This window comes from Pinus tabuliformis, chromosome J (genome assembly GCF_031772625.1).
Source record: "Pinus tabuliformis cultivar Carrire ecotype Pingquan chromosome J, CPIR1, whole genome shotgun sequence".
Classification (NCBI taxonomy): domain Eukaryota; kingdom Viridiplantae; phylum Streptophyta; class Pinopsida; order Pinales; family Pinaceae; genus Pinus; species Pinus tabuliformis.
The window spans coordinates 1,035,656,201-1,035,678,259 of record NC_142295.1 but is presented as its reverse complement, the minus strand read 5'-3'; the positions used below and the strand labels follow the sequence as shown (position 1 = coordinate 1,035,678,259).

Here is a 22,059-nt window from a genome sequence, read left to right as displayed (position 1 = left end):
CCCAATGAACAAATGACAATAACCCAAAGGATGGATGTGATATCATGGGAACAGTGAAAAGAGGTAAGTATGGAGTGGTTATGGACACTCTATTTCAATCCAAGTTTCCCAAGTAATGCCCCTCCTATAAACGTAAGGCCTTAGAGGAAGTCCCACTGGACTAGGGCTAAAGAGTAACCCCCTAGTAAGGAGATAGAACAAGCTTATAGTCAAGATCGGTCACTTATCCAGATCACCCCTTCATCCATGACACGTGTTAAGATGCCCAAAATATTAAGTAAAAGCACTTTATTGCAAAATGGTTAAAGTACCTTCCAAGTGACAGCCCAACTTTATTCAAGAGGAATGTTGGATGGTGAGAAGTGTATGACCCATGCAAATGACAGAGGAATGTGGCATATCATCATCACTGAGCAATATGTAGGGTTGTTGGCTAGTTAGCTGTCCAAGATAGGAGAAAATTTTTCTCCTATAGGGTTACCCAGTTTTAGTGGGTAATAGGGCTCATGCTAGAACCGAACAAATAATTGAAAAACTCCCACCACTCAAAACATTAGCCACTGACAATAAAACTGGATGGAACATCCAAAGAAGAAAAGGCTGCAACAGGGATTGCAGGAAAGTTTGGTAGGGGTATGCACTGTAATTGATACAATGAAACAAGTCCTGTGATCCTTAACAGATATTGGGCAGGGTACTAAATAAAGAATTATATGGAGCACAAGCCAAATAGATCAACCAGAGTATCTCCCTTCAGATATCCTATATGAACATCAACACTAAGCCAATAAATGGCCAGAAATAGTGTCAGCTTGAACAAGTTCACTAACATGCGGTCTTCCAAAACAGACTAAACTCCACCTAAAATAAAGCAATGGGTTGCAACATATTTTTACTACTAAGTAGGCTAATGGCTAAATGTACTCCAAACTAAATAAATTAAACTAATTGTTAGGTTACAAAAAGAAATCAAACTAAATTGCAAATTTTTCAACAATTAATTCTACATCTTGTATCACTTCCATACGTAGTAGTGCAAAAGTAGAAAAGAACAAATTGCACCAAAATGTTTAAGAAAATCTACTAGTGTTGCTGATTCAAAAATCTTTGCAAGATCTTTGAGTTGTTGAATGGATCTCTTTTTATAGCATCAAGAAACAAATGAAAAATATATAATCAAATTAGAGAAGGTATACCCTTGACTCTTATCCAGTGTTACTAGGAGCACAAACACCCCACCCCCGAACACTCCCTAAGCCCACTCTTTTTTGGAACGGTACTCTGTGCAAGAGTGTCTAGGGAGCACCCCCTGGGAATGTGTTGAAGAATCTAGGGCATGGAGTTAATGAGATTCTTCTTAACATGATAACTATTTGTGAGGTATTTTAATTTTTCTTCTTAGCATAATCTTCACTTGTTCTTATTAGAATGTGTCTTCTTATATTCATCAAATAGTTACCAAAAAAACAAAGAGACAAGAACACAAGATTTTGGCTTTCTGCCAGGGCCAAAACCTCTCCCTCTTGGAGAGGAAAACCCGCACAAAATTCTTCTTATAGAGATTCCAATTGACGAATACCAAGACCATGACCCTTGACCTATTATGCCATTCCAAGACCAAGACATCAACCCTCTTTGTTGTCACTGCTGCAGTCATCATTATGCTGCACCATTGAAGCCATCTGATATCTTCATTCTTGCTGCATCATGACTGTTCCTTCATCGAGCTTTTCAACATCACAACGGGATCTTCATATGAATGAGGGCTGCACTGAGATCACTGTTGTATCATAGTTACACCACTGATATCTTCATTGGAATACCACCGAGATCATGATTGCATCATGACTGTGTATGCCGAGACAAGATTATTCTTCCAACGTGTATGCTGAGACTATGACTGTGTGTCCTCCTGCACTGTGCTTCTTCACCAAGACTATAACTATTCTCTCCTTGCACCGAATTATGCAACTATGCCGAGACTGTATAGTTGTGACCTTTTAACTGGGCCGAGACTTCAAAGATGTCACTGCAATACCCATCTGAAACTATAGTAGTCTTCCTTCATACGAATTGCTGAACTGTTGCCCTTATCCGAGGTTCCTGTACCACTGTACCTTGTCCGAGATTCTGGGCTTCCTGCACCCATCCGAAATTACAGAGGCTTGTCCAAATTCTCTGTCTTTCTGTGGTGACTTCAGCTGTGTATATATAGTAGTTATGTCTCTGTATTTGAGCCGACATGTCAGTGTGAAGTGTTGTGTCTTCTTTTGTGAGCCGACTTGACATTTTTATTCATTTGCAGGCCGACATGACTGATATATAACGTTTAGCTTGCTTCCTTCTTCAAGAGGGTTGTGCTTGTCTTTGGAGGGCTTATAGACTTGTATATATTACACATATGCTCAAGAAGAGCTCTTTACACATCTTTGACTCTTTTAGACTTCCTAAACCTATGGAATGAGCAAGAAACTCATTCTCAAAATTTACAAAAATAATATTTCTTTTCTTTACAAGACAAAGATCAAAGCTGCATCATGACTGGTCCTTCATCGAGCTTTTCAACTTCACAACGGGATCTTCATATGGATGAGGGCTGCACTGAGATCACTGTTGTATCATAGTTACACCACTGATATCTTCATTGGAATACCACCGAGATCATGATTGCATCATGACTGTGTATACCGAGACAAGATTATTCTTTCCACATGTATGCTGAGACTATGACTGTGTGTCCTCCTGCACTGTGCTTCTTCACCAAGACTATAACTATTCTCTCCTTGCACCGAATTATGCAACTATGCCGAGACTGTATAATTGTGACCTTTTAACTGGGCCGAGACTTCAAAGCTGTCACTGCAATACCCATCTGAAACTATAGTAGTCTTCCTTCATACGAATTGCTAAACTGTTGCCCTTATCCGAGGTTCCTGTACTACTTTAGCTTGTCGGAGATTCTGGGCTTCCTGCACCCATCCGAAATTACAGAGGCTTGTCCAAATTCTCTGTCTTTCTGTGGTGACTTCAGCTGTGTATATATAGTAGTTATGTCTCTGTATTTGAGCCGACATGTCAGTGTGAAGTGTTGTGTTTTCTTTTGTGAGCCGGCTTGACATTTTTATTCATTTGCAGGCCAATATGACTGATATATAACGTTTAGCTTGCTTCCTTCTTCAAGAGGGTTGTGCTTGTCTTTGGAGGGCTTATAGACTTGTATGTATTACACATATGCTCAAGAAGAGCTCTTTACACATCTTTGACTCTTTTAGACTTTCCTAAACCTATGGAATGAGCAAGAAACTCATTCTCAAAATTTACAAAAATAATATTTCTTTTCTTTACAAGACAAAGATCAAAATTACATGTATAAATACCGAACCTAGTTACATTTTCTTCAACAGAATGCTCCCAAAATTTGAGAGGATGTTCCGAACGAATTTGAGACATTCTCTGCCCTTTTGGGAACAGGGTGCTCCCTATGATGCTCCTAGAGCTAGGGAGCGTGCTCCCAAGGCACTCCTTGGGCTCTCCCTGGGCATTCCTTGGTTGCTCCCTAACGGTAATGTTAAATTCTGAGAGTAAGAGTTACTTTTACTTAAATTTTAACCATTACCATTAATTGCTTTGGAATGTTTGAGAGTAGTTGCAACCTCATTGGACTTCACATGGAGAAAGTAGAATTTCATATCCCATTCAAAACTCAATGAACTTAACAGTTTTCAGGACTGATGGGATTGCGACATTTTCATTGGATTCTACCACGAGGGTATGTGAATGGCATTTAATCAAGAGCACCAAGTCCTATATGCACCCCAATTTTGGTGGTGTTGATTGTTGAAATCTTTTATCATAGCCTTCGCACAAACGTACCCTTCACTCAAACCAAAATCATTGATCATGTATGTTAATCTTGATTCTTTTTTACCATATTTTAAGGCTTAGATTAGGCAGTTTCATCAAAACTGGTTTGTGTTGACTGATGTCCCTCGAGGATCGAGGTAGAGGCAAAGAATGAAGGATGTTACTAATGATGAGGATCCCAATATAACCAATGATGGAACATTGCATATCAACAAGTGGTGGAACATGTGTGGTGGTGGCAGGTGCTACCCCACAACTACAACATTTGGCAACATTGGTACTTTCACAATTGATGAACCTTATTATGTAGAAAGGTGTTTAGCAACTAGCTTAGTTTATACTTTTGGACTTTTCAATATTCAACTTCAATGTGCAGATGACCTATTTTGTAAACATGACTACTTGGTCAATAGGTCATGTTATTGTTGACTGTTTCTAGATAACCTATTTCATTCTATAAGTTAATAGTCTATTTTCTATTATATTGCTTAAAAGTCTGTATGCTTGTTTGTAATTTCTAGAATCTAGATGCTAGATGCTTGATGCTTGAATGACTAATGATTAATGTACTATGAATGCCATTCTACCTTCATTAATGTACATATATACATGTTTTCATATATTCTACAACTAATTTGGCATTCTGGGAGTTATATATATAAAACAAACACTCTTGGGACAACCCACTCCCAAGGTTTTTTGGAAAATGACACTCTTGACACTATCGTTCCCTCAAACACACCTGCTCCACTCTGCGCTCTGGCAACTATGCTCTTATCATTGAAGACACTGGGCTTCTATTTGATGTAACAAGTCTCTCAAATTCTCCCGAGTCCCTCCACTCAAAACTTTGGCCATTGACAATAAAACTGGATGGAACAACCAAACAAGAAAAGTCTGCAACAGACATTGTGGGAAAGTATGGTAGGAGTACACATTATGATTCATACAATGAATAAAATTATAAGATCCTTAACGGGGGCAAGTCACAACAAAAGAATTAGATAAAGCAAAAGACAAATGGACCAACTAGAGCATCTTCCTACAGACATCCTATATGAAAATCAAGTTAAGACTAGACCAATAAATTGCAAGACATATTGCATCCTGGACAGCTCCACTAACATACGACCTTCCGAAATAGACTAAATCAAGTTATGGGATCCTTAACAGACATTGGCAAGCCACTGCAAAAGAACTAGATAAAGCACGAGATAAATGGACCAACCAGAGTATCTTCCTACAGACATCCTATATGAAAATCAAGACTGAACCAATAAATTGCAAGACATATTGCATCCTGGATTAGTCCACTAACATGTGACCTTCCAAAATAGACTTAATCATACCTAAAATAGTAATGGGTTCTAACAACTTTTTACTACTTAAGGCTAATGAATAAATGTAATCCAAATTGACTAAATTAAACTTATCGATTAGTTGAGAAAAGAAATAAAACTAAACTGCAAATTGCTCTCTTGTATTATTGCCATACCTAGCAGTAAGCGGTAAAAAAAATGGCATGCAAATATTTACGAATATCTACCAGCATTGCCAGTTCAAAAACCTCTGCAAGATCTGAATTGGTGAATGGATCTTTTTTTACAGCACCCAGAAACAAATGAAAAATATATAATCAAATTAGAGAAAGTATACCCTTGACTTGTATCATTAAAGACACCGGGCTTCTATTTGGTGTAGCATGCTCAGGTGCAGAATCCAGAAGGTAATGCAAATCTAGTAGCTGTAAAAATGCCTCTGTTTGTGGGTTACGAACATGACCTGCTTCAGGAGAATGTTACGAAATTAGTATAATAAGGTAACTTTAAATTCTCGTTTACTGGAAAACCTTCACTGCATACACACCAAAACTGTGAATTATGCATGCAGTACTTGTACTAACTTTTTGTAACTCACAATCACCACCTGATCCTCTCTTAGTTGATTGCGGGTAGAAAATACCAACCACATATTCAAAGTTCAAATCATGATCATAGACAATGACAATGCAGAGATGAAAAACATGAGTTCAATGAATCAAATGTAGTAATCAATTTTTCTATGGCCCTGATCAATGTAAAGGTTGTAGTCCTTGCTGAGAAAATTAATTACAACATCTTGTTCTCACACTTTCCCAACCCTCAAACAGCAAACTTTATATTTCAATTATAACAACCATACCGTAGCTTCAAACTACATTCCAATTTCATGCATGTTTGGAGGCATCATTTACATGAACTCATGACTCTAATAGCATGCCAACCTAATGGTGCATTGTGAATTCAGTAATATATAACATTAACGACTAAGAAACATAATACACAATGATACGAGAGAATAGTTTTCATTATATTACAAATAAAATATGATCCCCTGACACTTTAAATCAATTAACATATTAATAGGATTTCCAGTTAGTGTTCACCTTCCTCCATAACTCTTCACCCATAGATGGATGGGTAATGTGGTACAACAAATAGTGCTACAACTGCCAAGGCTGTATAATCATCTATTTCTGAAGATGTTGGATGAAAAGTTTCCATACATTCAACAAAATTACAATGAGGAATCCATATCTCCACCAACAAGTCACCATTAGAAACATGTTTAAAGTTCCAACCTCAAACACCCTTGGATTTTGCAACACAAACTAGATTGTCAAATGACTAACAAGAAGAAACAATTTGTCAATGAGCTGAGAAATTTGTTGATCAGAATAAAGCAGAGTGTTGATGCGTGAAGGAGACGCAACAAAAGAAGCATAAGAAATATAAAGAGAGACATGATAAGCACTAAGTTGACCACAAATTCATAATTGAACTCGAACTAGGATTATATTTTCCAAAAGAGTGGTTCAAGAGAAAAGACCCAATATTAAGGCCAAATTCCATATGGACAATTTCAAATTTAAACAAAAGGCTATGCTTTCAACTTCGATTTGCCACTATACTTGGATTTCAGCCAATATGAACTCAAGCAGAAGCTCACACCTTCAAGGCACCAATGCTTAATGAAGAAGAAGATGATGAAATCAAGATGCCATACATTATCGACTGGATTCTAGAGATGATCAAACATCAAGCTTCAAGAAAAGATGCCATACTGCAAGTCAAAGAAAGAAGAAAAGGAAAAGTTCTTCAAAATCGTATCAAGTCAAGTGACAAGCACAAGATCCTTGAAACAACAACTGGTTGACTTAAGAAAAAATCCAAAGAGAATACCTTCTCTTATAGGATGAGATGATGGAGGGAAATCATCCTCAAAAAGGGAAGGTTTGATATGTCCTCAAGTTAACTTATATACCAAGAAGTCGGAACAACACCCAAGTTGAGTTTGAAAAAAGTTGGACTTGACAACATGGCATTGAATTGAAAGGTTGCTTAATTGAGACAACCTTTGATTAATGGGTCTATTTCTTAAGCAAGAGACAGATGCATATAATGCTTTTACAAAGTTTAAAGTGAAAGTAGAAGAAGAATGTAGGAAGATAAGCGTTCTTCAATTTATAGTGGAGAATAGTAAGTTGAGAATGATGAAATTCGCCTATGTAGTAAATAGCTTTATCAAGTTCATGAAATTCTAGATGACAACACTCAGGAAGGAGCTTGAAGAAATCTATAGTAGCAACCAGCAAAAGAAGAGAGCAACTGGGGGAATAATTAGTGACAGCCAATCACTGCAACTTTTTTCACCAAATACTGGTTCTGGGTTTTTAAATTTCCCTTGCCTCCCGTAACCTGAATTTTCCTACATTTTTTGTCACAGTGAACCTGCGGTCCTGCAGTTTTATTGTACAGATTTATTTCAAATACATTACAGTTACGTATGGCATAAGTATATACTGTATACTGATTTATTCTACATCCTCCTGCCAAATAGGATTAATGATGTAAATGCAAGCTAAAAAGCTATGTAATTTGAAAACAGAAAGGTGTAATTGGGCAGACCAGTATAAAATCCTTTTCTCATTGAAAAAGATAAAGCTGTTCAAAATGGTAACAAGAATAAAGAGTCAAGACTCCACAACCATGAAAGGTGTATTAGAGAGTACCAAGAGATGCTGGATTGGCTGCCTTTCCTTGGGTGGGATCATAAGGTGGGACTGTCATTGTAAAATCAAAAGGCTTCATGTTGATTTCTTTCATACGCTTTCTCACACACTGGCGATGGAATCCCAGGTCTGGCCGTTCTGCTCTGACTCCAGGCAAAAAAATATATAAATATATATGCACAAAGCGTAAAAGATTGCAACACCATCATGCTACTATGGAAAGGGCTTTAATCAAAAGAGTTCACCCATATAATTATCTCCATACAGATTCATACATCAACTGTACAGATTTTCGGCTTAAAGGAAAATAAGGATTGTATGCTTGTGTTATTGCAAGCCATTCTTCATCATAATGGATCTCATGTGGCCCTGCATCAGATTCTATTTCAATAACCTGGTTCAGCAATGGGACAGAAAACAATAAGAAATCAAAATCGGATGAATGCCACAATAGGGAAACTGTAATAAGCATCTTAATTGTTTGTTGATAATATGTAAAGATTAAAACCTGGAGAAAATTGTGGCCAGGAAGACACTTATCCAATGCAAGAAATTTTGTGATAGGTCCATTCTCCCCATGTTGAACAACAGCTGCAAATTTAGTGTGCAAATGTGCAGAGAACCAATATGAAGGCTTCAGCTTTTTCAAAAGTTCTTCAGCAGGCTGACTCCCCAAAGTCTTGTCCTTTATCTGTAATAGGGGAAAAGAGTAAGCATCCATTATTACTCTCAAAATGCTATTTTCTTGGTTTCAAGATAATTCATGCTCCTTGCCATGATTCATAAATATCATTTGAAAACTACAAGCAATAAAATTTATAACCCCATAAATAAGGACATAGAAGGCAATCACAAAAGGACAACGAAGGACTTAAAAGGCCTTGGATAACTTAACGCATAGAATAACACTGGCAACATAAGACAGCCAGGAGTTTTTAAAAAGCATCTACATCAGGATAAGTTTTGTTGTGGCAATTTTTCAACAACTTATATTTATTATAAAAAAATACAAATAAAAATAAAATAAAATAAAATAATGGAAAAGAACTCAATTATAGTTGTAAACAAAGCAGTTTCAGATTATGTCCAAAATTACTTAAAAGTTAAAACATGTCCAAAAAGAAAGACACTGTTTTGGGACACACAATTGTATTCTAGACTGTGGTAGGCCATTGTGGCAGCCTCTGGACCAAAAGACTAGCTCCAATTGTAATCTGTCACTCCCATTCCTTTGGATGAGAAAAGGTGGATAATATTAAGTCTTTCAGATAAAACAGGCAGAAAAATGTTAAGTCCTAAAGGTAAGATACTGGTACCTCATTTTCAAAAAATGGCTTGTGACGAAGTAACTGCTCTGAATTTCCAAAGTCAGTTATACCACGAGGCCAATCGTGTGAAATAAATATATCTAGAGGCTCCTCAATTTGCATAAGCTTCTGAACATCATATTCACGCACATGATATATAGACCTGATATCACTCTCATTGTAAGGTGCCCTTTCGTAATGCCCTGTTAACTAAATCTTTGGTCAGCAAATGTATCAGCCATAGTAACCTGTTTGGTAAACATCATGTATGAATGTATAATTAAAGAAAAGAAAAACCACTCCAATTCACTGATATAATTGCCTGCATTGGTATGCAAATAAAAATGAGGGTTCCTATTGGAATAGGTCAGGTCCAGCAATCATAATCAAATTTGTAATTGTGCACAAAACAATACTCAACGAAGTCAGAATTGTAAATAGGAATGATTGGAACATTATACCTTCCAATAATATCAGAAGAAAAAGGAAGATAAATTGAAACTCCAAGAAAAAGGAAGAGAATGTAAAACTACAAAATGACTTGCAATATAAATCTCATGTGACCATAACCTAAAAGGTAGAAAAGTCGTACCTGAATAATAATTGCGTGATTTGAAAATGCCAGAAAGGCCACCAATGCGAATATTTCCAAACCAGATGACCCCAGCAAAACCCATAAAGAATATCCTTGGTGCAACCCATCCTCCATAGTAACTGCCATTTTGAAAAATATCATTGAAAACATGACCTTTTTGCAGTTACGTATATAGATACAATTAAAACCGTGCCTTCATCAAAACCAAACATATCCAACTAAGAAGCCAAAATCTAAAAAATTGTGTTGCATGCTTTATGACAGAAAGCAAGTAAAACCTATGTGGAGTAAATAATCTTCACCGTGCATTTATAAAGCAAGTAAAGACTTCCCCAGGGTCTATAGGGGCCTCCCTTCAGGTTGCCAGAAATCATTCGTCAGTGAACTACTTGTACATGGCAACATGCTATCAATGTTACCGGAACATTCCATACATTTTGCCAGAATAATGACACATAACTACTGAAAACAAAATCCCTGGAGACTTCAAGGAAGAATATCACTGTCAGGTACATATATAGCTAACAGAGCCTTAATTGTCTTACCTACAAGGAATTTATAAATGAATTATGTCAAGACTAATTTTAAAAATTTGACCATCAAAAGTTCGAATCTTCATAACTAACATGAGCAAGGGGCAGGAGATGCATTTGTTAGAAGTTACACTCTAATCTAAGTTGCACGAAACGCCGAAACGTCTAGAAGTTTCTGAAACAGGGATGGCCCGAAACGCGACCCCCAAAAAATGGAAACGCCAGCCAAAACGTCATCTATATATATATATATATATATATATATATATATAACACATTATCTTGCAAGAAAAGAAAGAATGAGACATATAAATGACATTTTAGAAGGAAATCCAAATTTATATCAACTCCAACAGATGATTACATGATGCAAATATCCAAAATTAGCCTTTATAGATGAGGCTTTACATCAAAAACTCCAAAATCAGCCTTTATATGTGAGGCTATATGTGCTAAAACTGAAATAAAACATGAGTTAAAGACAATTATGGCTACATTAACATATCATTACTAATAAAACTCCTCATCCTCATCAACAAAGATAGAACAAGATGCTTGTTCAGCAGAAGAGGCAACTCTACTAGTACTTCCACTTGCACTTGCATCACCATTGGCACTAATATCAAGAGCAGAAAGGGAGAGCTCTAAATCTGGACATTTTGCATCCACATCCCAATCTTTATGAGGTCCACTTGTATATTCTTTGCCCATACAAGACACAAGGCATAGGTTTGATGCACATATACAAGGTCCCCTGCCTTCTGCGATCTCAACCTGTTGTGTTTCACACTATGAATGAAACTGTAGGTGTTCCAATTCCATTTTGTTGATGAAGAGCTTGTCACTTGTGATAGAATACAAGTGGAAAGACTTTGCAAATGAACACCACTTGCCCCATGACAAGTCCACCACTTAACCGAGTCCATGGTCCTCCTCTCTTCCAAAGTTGATATGTCTGCAAAATCCTCTAATCCAGCAGCAAAACAAGAAAATTCTTTCCTTACATCAATTTGTAAAGAAGCTGGAAACAACCTCTGAAAGGCTTTATTCACTCCACTGGCCACCTCCTTGTTCTTATGTGGAGCCTTCCTCTTCCCACTGCTTTCAGCAATGAATTCTTCATCAAAAAAATTTGGATTCAAAGCATGTGCCAAAGTGTGCAATGGAGTGTTGAAGCCATTCCACCTTGTGACAATAATAGATCTCACTTCTTCAGCAAAATCAAAATCCACAAAAGGAAGAGCGGGAGCCCCTTGCATAATAATTTCCACAGTTTTTTCAACCATGGTATCCGTGCCATCATAAACCTCTCTTAGGAAAGGTTTCTCTGTGTCTGCATCTTAGAGAAAATCAAATGCAGGTGATGTGAACTTGAGCAAGAAATCAATCTTGTTCCACTAATCTTCATCAATCATCACCCTGTTGAGAAATCAATGCTATTAGGGTTTGATTCCTCTTTCTTGATAATTACTTGTGAATTATGTTGGCCTCTTTTACTTCTTTATTAGATTATCTTTCATCAAGCAATTACCAAATTATATGTGTATGAAGATCACAAGAACAAGAGACACAAGATGTAGGTGCACAACCAGGGCAAAACCCCTATAAGGGGAAAACCCAGTCAAGAACTCTTCCTTCAGTAATTCAATTCAAGATGAGACACTTCTAGACTTCTTAGACCTAGACAAAGACTTCCTCCAACCACCAAGTCAGCCCTTCCCTGCAATGGATGATCTTGACAAAGTACTCTAAGTGACAGCTTCCCAATAGCAGCTTCAGTCCAGAATTTCGACCCCCCAGCAACAAAAATTCGACCCCAGCTTCATCATTTCGGACCTGTAGTAAAGACAGATTTTTGGCCCTAGCAATTGCTCAAAAAACTTTGCACGTGTGAGAGAAAGATAGCCAAAACTTCAACTTAGGGTTTCCCAAACTTCATCCTTCTCCAACTTCTTCGTGTTGAAGAAAGTGTAACTAGGTTCAATCTTCATAAATGTAATTTTGATCTTTGTATTTATAAAAGAAAAGAAATATTATTTTTGTTATTTATATCAATGAGTTTCTTGCTCATTGCATAGGTCTAGCACATGTCAAAGTGTTATAGGGAAGTCAAAGAGTCAAAAGAAATGTTGAAGACCCTTAAGGGCATGTTACACCATGTATATTTATGTATGAGAGCCCAAGAAATACCTCCAAGCCAAGTCACAAGCCTCCTCCATGCAACGACATCACAAAAGGAAGCAATCTGAAGCATAGAAGTCAAGTCAGCCTCAAGTCGGCCTAAACAAGGAGCAGACCTCTATATATAAGGGTCATTCCATCCCTCCAAAGCAACGCAATTCACCTCTGAAATCAGTGAAGTAAAAGGACAACTATAGGGTACGAAAAATGACGAAGTGTTGAAATTTCTAAGTCTGACACATTAGAAATCCCTACTGCATTATCTGGTTTATTTTCTCCTACTTGTTCTTTTCATTAACAAGTTATTTATAAATATAAATACTGAAAATAAACACAAATGCAGCCTTAACTCATATACAGATCAGCAACTGAAATAACTGAGACAAACACACAAGGGACACCGTTATTTTTGGACAATCGTCCCCAGAAAAACCCAATGTGGGAAAACCAGTGCAACAGATATGAGGGTTTTATTTTTGAATACAACTAGGGTGCCAGAAATGGCTCATCCAACAGAGAATGCCCTCGGCAGTAGTACCTCTCCTCGGAGACAGATATTTTGACTGATCAATCACCGGATGAACGATCCCACAGCAACTACGTCAGCTCCTTAGCTAGACAGAGAAAGTTGCTCCAAGATTCTCTACTGCTATGCGTCACTCTGCAAGGACTGCGTCACCCTTCCCAGCTCACCAGCACTCAATTTGCCCCACGAAAAATCTCTTGGCGCTGCCTCTTGGCCCTGCGTCAGCTCTACTAGCCTCTACGCAGCTACTAAAGCCTCTGTGTCAGCTCTGCTAGCCTCTACGCAGCTACTGAAGCCTCTGCGTCAGCGCCTTGGCTCTCCACATCAACCATCAGACCCTCTGCGTCACCGACTCTAACCTCTTCAGCCTCTGCGTGGCTCCCAGCGACTTCTGTGTCAGCCCTCATACCCCCTATGTCACCCACGTTCGCCTCTCTAGCCTCTGCGTAGGTCCCAACTACCTCTACGTCAACCTCTCTAAGCTCTACGTTGTCTCTCTGGCACTATCTCTACCTCTCTGCTATGTATTCTCGGCCTTGTGCCAAACTGGCCCTCGCTGCAACAGATCACTAGCTTGATTCTCTCACCAAAACCACGCCCCAGAAAATCGAACTGACTGATCAATTTGGTGTATCTCCAACTGACCCTCAAGCCTCCTCTTATGCTTTTCCTATTGAGTCTTCAACGACCGAGATTAAGTCACTAATCAACAGCTAAGATTAGATTTGGCTTGATCCATGTCATTTAGAACATTTTCACCTAGTTTTATATTCATACCCATTAATATTTTAATTTTGCTAAGTTTAGACTTAGGAAACCCATTAAAAATATTAATTATTTTAATATCTCTCCAACCGGGTGGATTTCCCCAAACCATATCTGGGTCTTGCAGATCTTATGTGCCTTAGCCTCTCCACCAATTTTCATGGCTAGAGCACATCTGATGCTACCACAAATCAACACGAAGAAGGAGCCTCTAGTGCAACGAAGAAGGAAGGAAGAAAACCAAAGTTAATAGGGCTATCTTAGGGCCTATTATAGTCACACGTGCGAAGAAAGGGAGGCTCTCTCTGCTGTCATCACAACCCTCCTATTACAGTCATAAAAGTTCGTTGGTCAGGCTAAGAAAGGAGTGCCTATTAGGCCTCTCACTCAAGCGAAGAAGAAGACCACACAAGCGAAGGAAGGAGAGAAATCTAGCATTAGTTTCTTGAAGGAATCCCTCCCCTCAGACGTGCAAAGAAATAGGGCCACACTGCTGTTATATCAGACCTACAACTATATCTCAAGGAAGAGCTCGATTGTAAGAGGGATAAGGTATCTTCATAAGGGAAGGAGTCAACTAAGGAACAAAGAAAAATATATCTTCTAGTGCAAGCATAACTAGGGCTGCTATTAGTTTCTAGAAAAAGAACGAAGTGCCGGAAGAAGAAGGACAAAGGCTTGACTTATGCTTGGAGCATCTTCTTGTCAAGGGTCTAGGATTTGGCATTTACCAATAGAAGCTTCAATAAGAGAAATTTCAAAAAGGGTTTTCTTCTCTAAGAGAGAGAGGTTTTGCCCTGGTTGAGAGCCAACATCTTGTGTTCTTGTCTCTTGTATTTTGGTAATTGTTTGATGAAGTAAGAGAACATGCACTAATAATAATAAGAAGAAGATTGTGTTAGCAAGAAAAGTAAAAGTACTTAACAAATTGTTATCATTGCTAGAAGAATCTCATTATAAATCAAGTGCCCTAGATTCTTCAACACTTCACTCTATTTTTCTACTTTGTCATGTAAATCGAACTTGTTGAGTGAGTTAGTGAAATAGGTCGAATGCCTCTCCTTATATAGCGTTTCTGTTGGGTCGAATTGCCCTCATGTAGGCTGATTTTTTGGGGACAGGGCCGACTTGGTATGGAGGTGACTTATCTTTTTGACTAAAAAATAATTCTATTTACATGATACAAAAGCCCAAGAAGGGTCTAATAAAAATGACAATGACTTTAATGACTCAAGACAAAACCTAGATGTCCACAATGGGGACTTTGACCTAGAAAACATTGACCCGAGCATGAAACACATGCTTTAATAGGTCATTTTCTTTAATAATAAAATTTTCTTTTGACAAGTACAATTATGAAGACCGAAGTTAGTTACATTCTTCAACACTCTCTCTTAACTAGGGAGGTAATCATAATTACATTTTATACATATATACAAGTACATGGAAGGTTTCAAAATGACATAAACTATGAAGAGTTCTAGCACACTAAGTGCTATGGACTAGATTCTTGACCAGGGTAATATATGCGGGTGGGACTAAGATCAGAGCTCCAGACCAACGCCACCAAGGCCAGAGGTCCAAGACCAACACGACCCTCCCTCTTCGGGATCTAACCATCAACACACAAGTCGGCCATATGTCCTCCCAAGCATCCGCCATTAGATGCTTCATCTCTCCCTATCAACTAAATCTGTAATATCGACCAACCCAAGCATGCTTCTAAAATATTCAAACTTCTTATTTGGAAGAGACTTCGTCAGTGCATGTCAGAATATACTGTAGCTTTACGACCCCATCTTGTACCAAGCTCCTAATGTAGTGGTACTTGTTGATATGCTTTGTCCTTGCATGGAATATGGGATCTTCAGACATCTTGATGCTGCTTTGATTATCACAATTTATCACAATAGGATCCAGAGGCTTCCCAAACAAATCTGACAAAAGTTTCCTTAACCACACAACTTCCTTTCCTACTTCACATGCAACAACGTATTCTGCTTCAGCACTACTTAATGCAACAAGATCTTGTTTTCTACTCATCCACGAAATCATAGCAAATCCCAAGCTAAAACATCCACCTATAGTGCTTCTTCCATCAGTCTCACTGCCACCCCAATCGAAATCGGTAAAACTTGTTAACTTGACTTCCTTTCCATCATACTTTAGGCAGTGATGTATAGTGCCATGTAGATATCTCAAAATATGCTTGGCAGCTATCCAATGGTCATGACGAGGCTCCAACTGAAATTGACTAAGAACATTCACAGCAAAACATATATCAGGTCTTGTATTTACCAGGTACATCAGAGAACCCACCAACTTATGATAGCTAGTAGGATCGACGAGACTAGAGTCGGAGCTTCTCAACTTCTTGAGATTAGTGATCATGGGAGTAGTCATAGGTTTGGAATCCATCATACTGAATCTCTGCAATATCTCGATTATGTATTTCCCTTGACCCAAATATATTTCTCCAGGTTTCTGCTAAACTTCCAAACCCAAGTAATAATGCATGAGTCCCAGATATTTCATTTCAAATTCGATTGCCAGCATCTTCTTGCATTCTTGTATTCTGTGCTCCACACCTGTAATAAACAAATCATCCACATATAGTAGAATAATGATTGGTTCATTGTTCACCACCTTGATGTAGAGGTTTGGATCTGCAGAACTTTTGACAAACCCAATTCTTAAGAGATATGCATCCATTCTTGCATACCATGCCCTAGGAGCTTGCTTCAAGCCATATAGGGCTTTCTTGAGTCTGCAAACATGTGTGTCCTTACTATTTATCTCAAAGCCTTCCGGTTGTTCAATGTATACTTCTTCATCGATGGTTCCATTCAGAAATGTTGTTTTTACGTCCATTTGATGAATATTCCATCCCATTGTAGCAACCAATGAAACCAAAGATCTTATAGTAGTATATCTTGCAGTAGGTGCAAAGGTTTCTTCATAGTCTATACCTTCCTTTTGAGAAAAACCCCTTGCAATGAATCTAGCTTTGTATTTGTCAATACTTCCATCAATAGCATGTTTGATTTTGTAGATCCATTTTGAAGTGACAACCGATTTGTCACTAGGTCTAGGAACGATTTCCCAAACCCCATTCTTCATGATGGATTGATATTCTTCTTGCATCACCTTCTTCCATTCTTCTTGATGAGTAGCTTCTTCAAATGTAGTTGGTTCAACTTCTATTAATTTTGTCATATATGTTGCATATCCTGAATATCTCTTTGGTCTTTTTCTTTCTCTAAAAGTTCCTTTAGTAGCTCCATGTCCTTCGACATCTTCAAGAGTAGCTTTTAACCAATTTGGCCTCTTCCTTGTTTCGGGTATGATCATGGGTTGAATAGGCTCACTTGGTCCTACTTCTTCTTGGTTTGTAGTTGTCTTATCATGATGCTCTTCTTCTTCAAATAGTGGTGTATCTTCATCATCGGAATCTATTGGAATATCCTTGGATCTTTTGTAGGCATGATTCTCATCGAATATAACATCCCTACTTACTTCAATTTGTCTTCCTTCTTTGATGTAGATTCTATATGCTTTTGAAGAGAGACTGTAGCCAACAAAGATTCCTTTAATGCTTGTAGAATCTAATTTCTTTCACTTGTCTTTTGGAACATGGATGTATGCGGGACACCCAAAGATGCAGAGATGGTCCACACATGGCTTCTTTCTTGTGAAGGCTTCTTCAGGTGTCATATTCTCTAGGATTCTATGAGGACTTCTATTTTGTATATATATTGTTGTCATTGTTGCTTCACCCCATAGAAACTTTGGTAGATCTTGATCAAATATCATAGTTCTTATACATTCTTCAATTGTTCTATTTTTCCTTTCTGCAACTCCATTTTGTTCGAGATTGTAGGGAGCAATGAGCTCCCCCTTAATACCAACTTCTTTAGAATATGCAATTAGTTCTTTTGAAGTGTATTCCCCACTATTGTCAAATCTCAAAGTTTTTATCTTTCTTTCAGTTAAGGTCTCCACTTCAGATCTAAACTCCTTAAATTTTTCAAATACTTCGTCCTTTGTCTTGAGAAGGTAGAGCCATGTCTTTCTAGATTGATCATCAATGAAGATCACATAATAAAGATGACCTCCAAGAGATTTGTTAGACATAGGCCCACACACATCGAAATGAATGAGGTCTAATATTTCTTTAGACCTTGTATCACTACTTGTAAAAGGCTTCCCTGTATTCTTCCCCAAAGCACATCCCTTACATACTCCTTCATGATCTTCCTTGATGTTGGGGATGCCATTTACCATTTGATTAAGAGAGGGAATGATCTTGTAATGTATATGCCCATATCTTCTATGCCATAGTTCAATAGGATTGATCTCCATGTGAACTAGGGCTTGAGGAGATGGAGTTATGACTCTATATAACCTTCCTTCAAGTACTCCAATAACTTTCGCCTTATCAATGCTTGAAATCTTTCCCCAAATCTAAACTTTACCATCTAGAAAGGCAACCCTATCTCCTTAATCTTCTAAACAAGAAATTGAAAGTAAATTCTTCTTCAAACCTGGAACATAGAGTATATTGTTGAGATGTAGCTTTGCTCCATTTTCCAACTTCAATGATGTAGATCCTAGGCACTTGACTGCATAATTGTTGTTGTCTCCTAGCTCCACTGCATGAGATGATGGTTCCTTTGATAGAGTGTGAAGTTGTCCACTTTCTCGCGTCATGTGTCTTGATGCTCCACTAACAATGATCCATGAGTTGTCATCATCAAGAGTACCTATACATGCTCCTTCCAATCCAGCTTCCTGCAATTCTTACGATGTTGAATCTCATCCTCAAGTAACTTGCCATACAGGGAGTAACCTTTTCTTTCAAGCCAACAAAGTGATCTCCAGCATTCTTTGACCCCAGCTCTCATACCATGTTGAGAAATCAATGCTAGAAGATCTTAGGGTTTGATTCCTCTTTCTTGATAATTACTTGTGAATTATGTTGGCCGCTTTTACTTCTTTATTAGATTATCTTTCATCAAGCAATTACCAAGTTATATGTGTATGAAGATCACAAGAACAAGAGACACAAGATGTAGGAGCACAACCAGGGAAAAACCCCTATAAGGGGAAACCCCAGTCAATAAATTTTCCTTCAGTAGTTCAATTCAAGATGAGACGCTTCCAGACTTCTTAGACCTAGACAAAGACTGCCTCCAACCACTAAGTCAACCCTTCCCTACAATAGATGATATTGACAAAGTACTCCAAGTGACAACTTCCCAGCAACAACTTGTTAAATTTAGTTAACAATGGTATGTTCTATGATTAGCACAATTACTTCAATGTACTTTAAGCAAACCAATGACAATTTCCAAACTAGTTTCCAATAGCAATCACATTGACAGTAACTATAGATCGAACACAAAATAAAATGCAGAAGACAAGCCAAGATGAAAGGACACCAGATTTGGTGGATGCCAGGGAAAATCCCCAACGTGGGGAAAACCCTTTGATCTATTGTTCTTATTATTATATCAATATTCAACAGAGAGAGAGTACAAAAAGTCAAAGTTGACCTGCCAAATCAAAGTCAAAACAACCTTGTCAAATCTACAGTCAAACTCAGCGCTAACCAGAAAGTCAAAGATGGTCAATGCAATAGTCAAACTTCTCCTTTGAAGCTCGGTCAAAGGTAGTCAAACTCGGCCTCCAGCAGTGGTCAAAGTCAGCCCAAAACAGTCATAAAATCTACGGTCAAACTTGGTCAACCTGAAGTCAAACCTGCTATCAAACAAGCCTGCGTCAACAGAGGGAAAAGTCTATTAGTTTTTGTAGCATCGGATGTGTTCTAGACATGAAATTTGGTGGAAAGGCTAGAATACATGAGATCTCCAAAACCCAGAAATCGTTTCTGAAAATTCCACCTAGAGATGACTTAATTAGATTATTAACCAATTTTATAATCTTTCTTAAATCTAAACTTAGGAAAATTGGTCAATTAATCATAATTAATTAAGTCAATGTGAGAATTCTCTAGAAACCCACATAGATCGATCCAGAAATTATCTAAGCCATTGATTAAGATTTCATCTTGGTTGTTGGAGTCCCAACAAGAAGTTATAAGAAGGCATCGATGTGGTGATGGAGAACAGACCAGTGCATATACTCAGTAGCCCACGCAGTGTGATTTTCTCAGTGGCAGAGATTCAGCAGAGAAGATAGAGCCAGAGGGTGACTAGCAAGTGGTAGAGGAGGTTAGCAGCATTCAAGGTAGAAATATTCTAGTCCCGGGAAGAGGCAGTGAGAGGAAGGCCGAAATCCACGGAGGTTATGCGCAAGCATTGCGCAGAGGGTGACGCAGAAGGTTAAGCGTGTGGCTAGGGAGGCAATTTCGATGGCAGAAATTCGCTGTGGAGTGAGAGAAAATTCTCACAATAAATTTGTCAGTATTTTCCTCATATTAGATTTCTAGTAGAACCTCTAAATTATTTTACACAGAATTGTTGTTGAAGAGTAATAATAAAACCCTCATCCGCTGCACCAGTTTTCCCAAGCTGGGTTTTTTCGGGGAAAATTGTCCAAAAATAACTGTGTCAAAATTCTTGTGTGCGCTAGAATTTCTCAATTTTCTGTATTTTATTTTCCAGAGTATTTTTATGGTGAAAATTGTAGTTGTGATTGTATTCATTGTTTGTCGTAGCAAATAAACTGCATAATTAAATTTACAGTTAGAAGAATAATTTCCAGTTGCTGCAATAGATGAAATTTTCACATGGTATCAAAGTTGGTTTAGCAGATTAGTAGCTCAGATCAAAGAAGCAGGAATTTCGTTGTTCAGAGGGAGCAACAATAGAAAATCTGTTGAGGTCGAGCAGATTACCTAGCCAAGCAGTACGAATTGCTTGGGAAATTCGATTTTTCAGTTGCAGGTGGCAGAAAAAGATCGATTTCCCGAGATTAGTGATTCCAGCAGGCAGAGGGAGCAACAACAGAGTTATTTTTTAGAGCAGATTACTGATTTGTGGCACAAAGGGTTTTGCAGTAGTTTGCAGTAGCAGAATCAGTGTCGGGGAGGGGAAGAGGAATAGCACACAATATGGCCATGGATCGATTTGATATTTAGGGAGCTTCAGAGTTGTCTTCCAGATTGGAGGATGAATTTTCTTTCTTATCAAGCTCAGCTTCACAAGGTGTTTGGTATATAGACAGTGGAGCGTCAGCTCATATGACAGGGGTTAGAGAATATTTCTCTAGCTACAAGGAGGAGCAGATGGACTTCCAAATTACGATGGGAAACAAAACAAAGTGTACTCTAGTAGGGAGAGGTACCATCGATTTTCAGAGGGAGTCAAGAGCAAGCACCAGCGCTACAGATGTATTGCATGTGCCAAGATTGGGTATGAACCTGATTTTAGTATCCCAGTTACAAGATAAGGGATATGATATCCACTTCGTAGGGAAGAAAGTGTTTGTCAAACACTCAAGCTGGAAGAAGGTAAGACAGATTGGAGTCTGAAGCAACAGATTGTACAAGTTGCAGCTCGACTCTCCAATGGCACTGATAGGCAGTGACAATAGTGGTGGGAAGGAACTAAATGAGTTAGTGCGTAGGAGAATGGGACATCTACACCATGGAGCACTCAAGATGCTCAAGGAAACAGTAACAGGGGTTCCAAAACTTGGCACGAAACACGATGATGTGTGTAGAGGATGCGTACTTGGGAAGTATGCTAAGGCAGCATTCCCAAGAAGTGACAGCAGAGCAGATAGCGTGTTAGGACTTGTACATTCAAATATTTGTGGTCCGATGTCCACTAGAGCTCTCAGTGATGTCGAATACTTCGTCACCTTTATTGATGACCATTCCAAGAAAACTTGGATCTACTTCTTGAAGACCAAAGATGAAGTCTTTGATCGTTTCAGAGAGTTTAAGACTCTCGTGGAGAATGCAACAAGGAAGAAGATCAAGTTGCTTAGCTCAAATAATGTGGAGAATATATTGATAAAGACTTCACAGATTTTTGTGCAAAGGAAGGCATCAGAAGAGAATGGACAACTCCATATAATCCACAGCAGAATGGGGTAGCGGAGCGGAAAAACAAAACCATAGTTGGGGCTACAAAAGCTATGTTGTATGACTAGGATTTGCCCAGATTCTTATGGGCAAAGGCATGTAACACGACAGTGTGTATTTAGAATAGGACTCTTCATAGAGCATTGGGGAAGAAAACACCAGAAGGAGTCTTCACAGGAAAGAA

The 22,059-nt window shown here is 38.3% G+C and overlaps 1 protein-coding gene across 2 annotated transcripts in view; it reads right to left on the bottom strand.

Moving 5' to 3' along the window:
* The window catches only part of DBR1 (debranching enzyme 1), a 306,852-nt gene that overhangs the window by 1,384 nt on the left and 283,409 nt on the right, over window positions 1-22,059 (bottom strand). The window contains exons 5-10 of one of the 2 annotated variants that reach the window (XM_089378959.1): window positions 9,815-9,936; window positions 9,232-9,425; window positions 8,424-8,606; window positions 8,191-8,309; window positions 7,916-8,058; window positions 5,521-5,649 (exon numbers count right to left, since the gene is read on the bottom strand). In XM_089378959.1, coding sequence (XP_089235085.1) covers window positions 5,521-5,649; window positions 7,916-8,058; window positions 8,191-8,309; window positions 8,424-8,606; window positions 9,232-9,425; window positions 9,815-9,936 — 890 coding nt within the window. The remainder of the gene's footprint in view (window positions 1-5,520; window positions 5,650-7,915; window positions 8,059-8,190; window positions 8,310-8,423; window positions 8,607-9,231; window positions 9,426-9,814; window positions 9,937-22,059) is intronic. The other variant, XM_089378960.1, reaches the window with a different exon arrangement.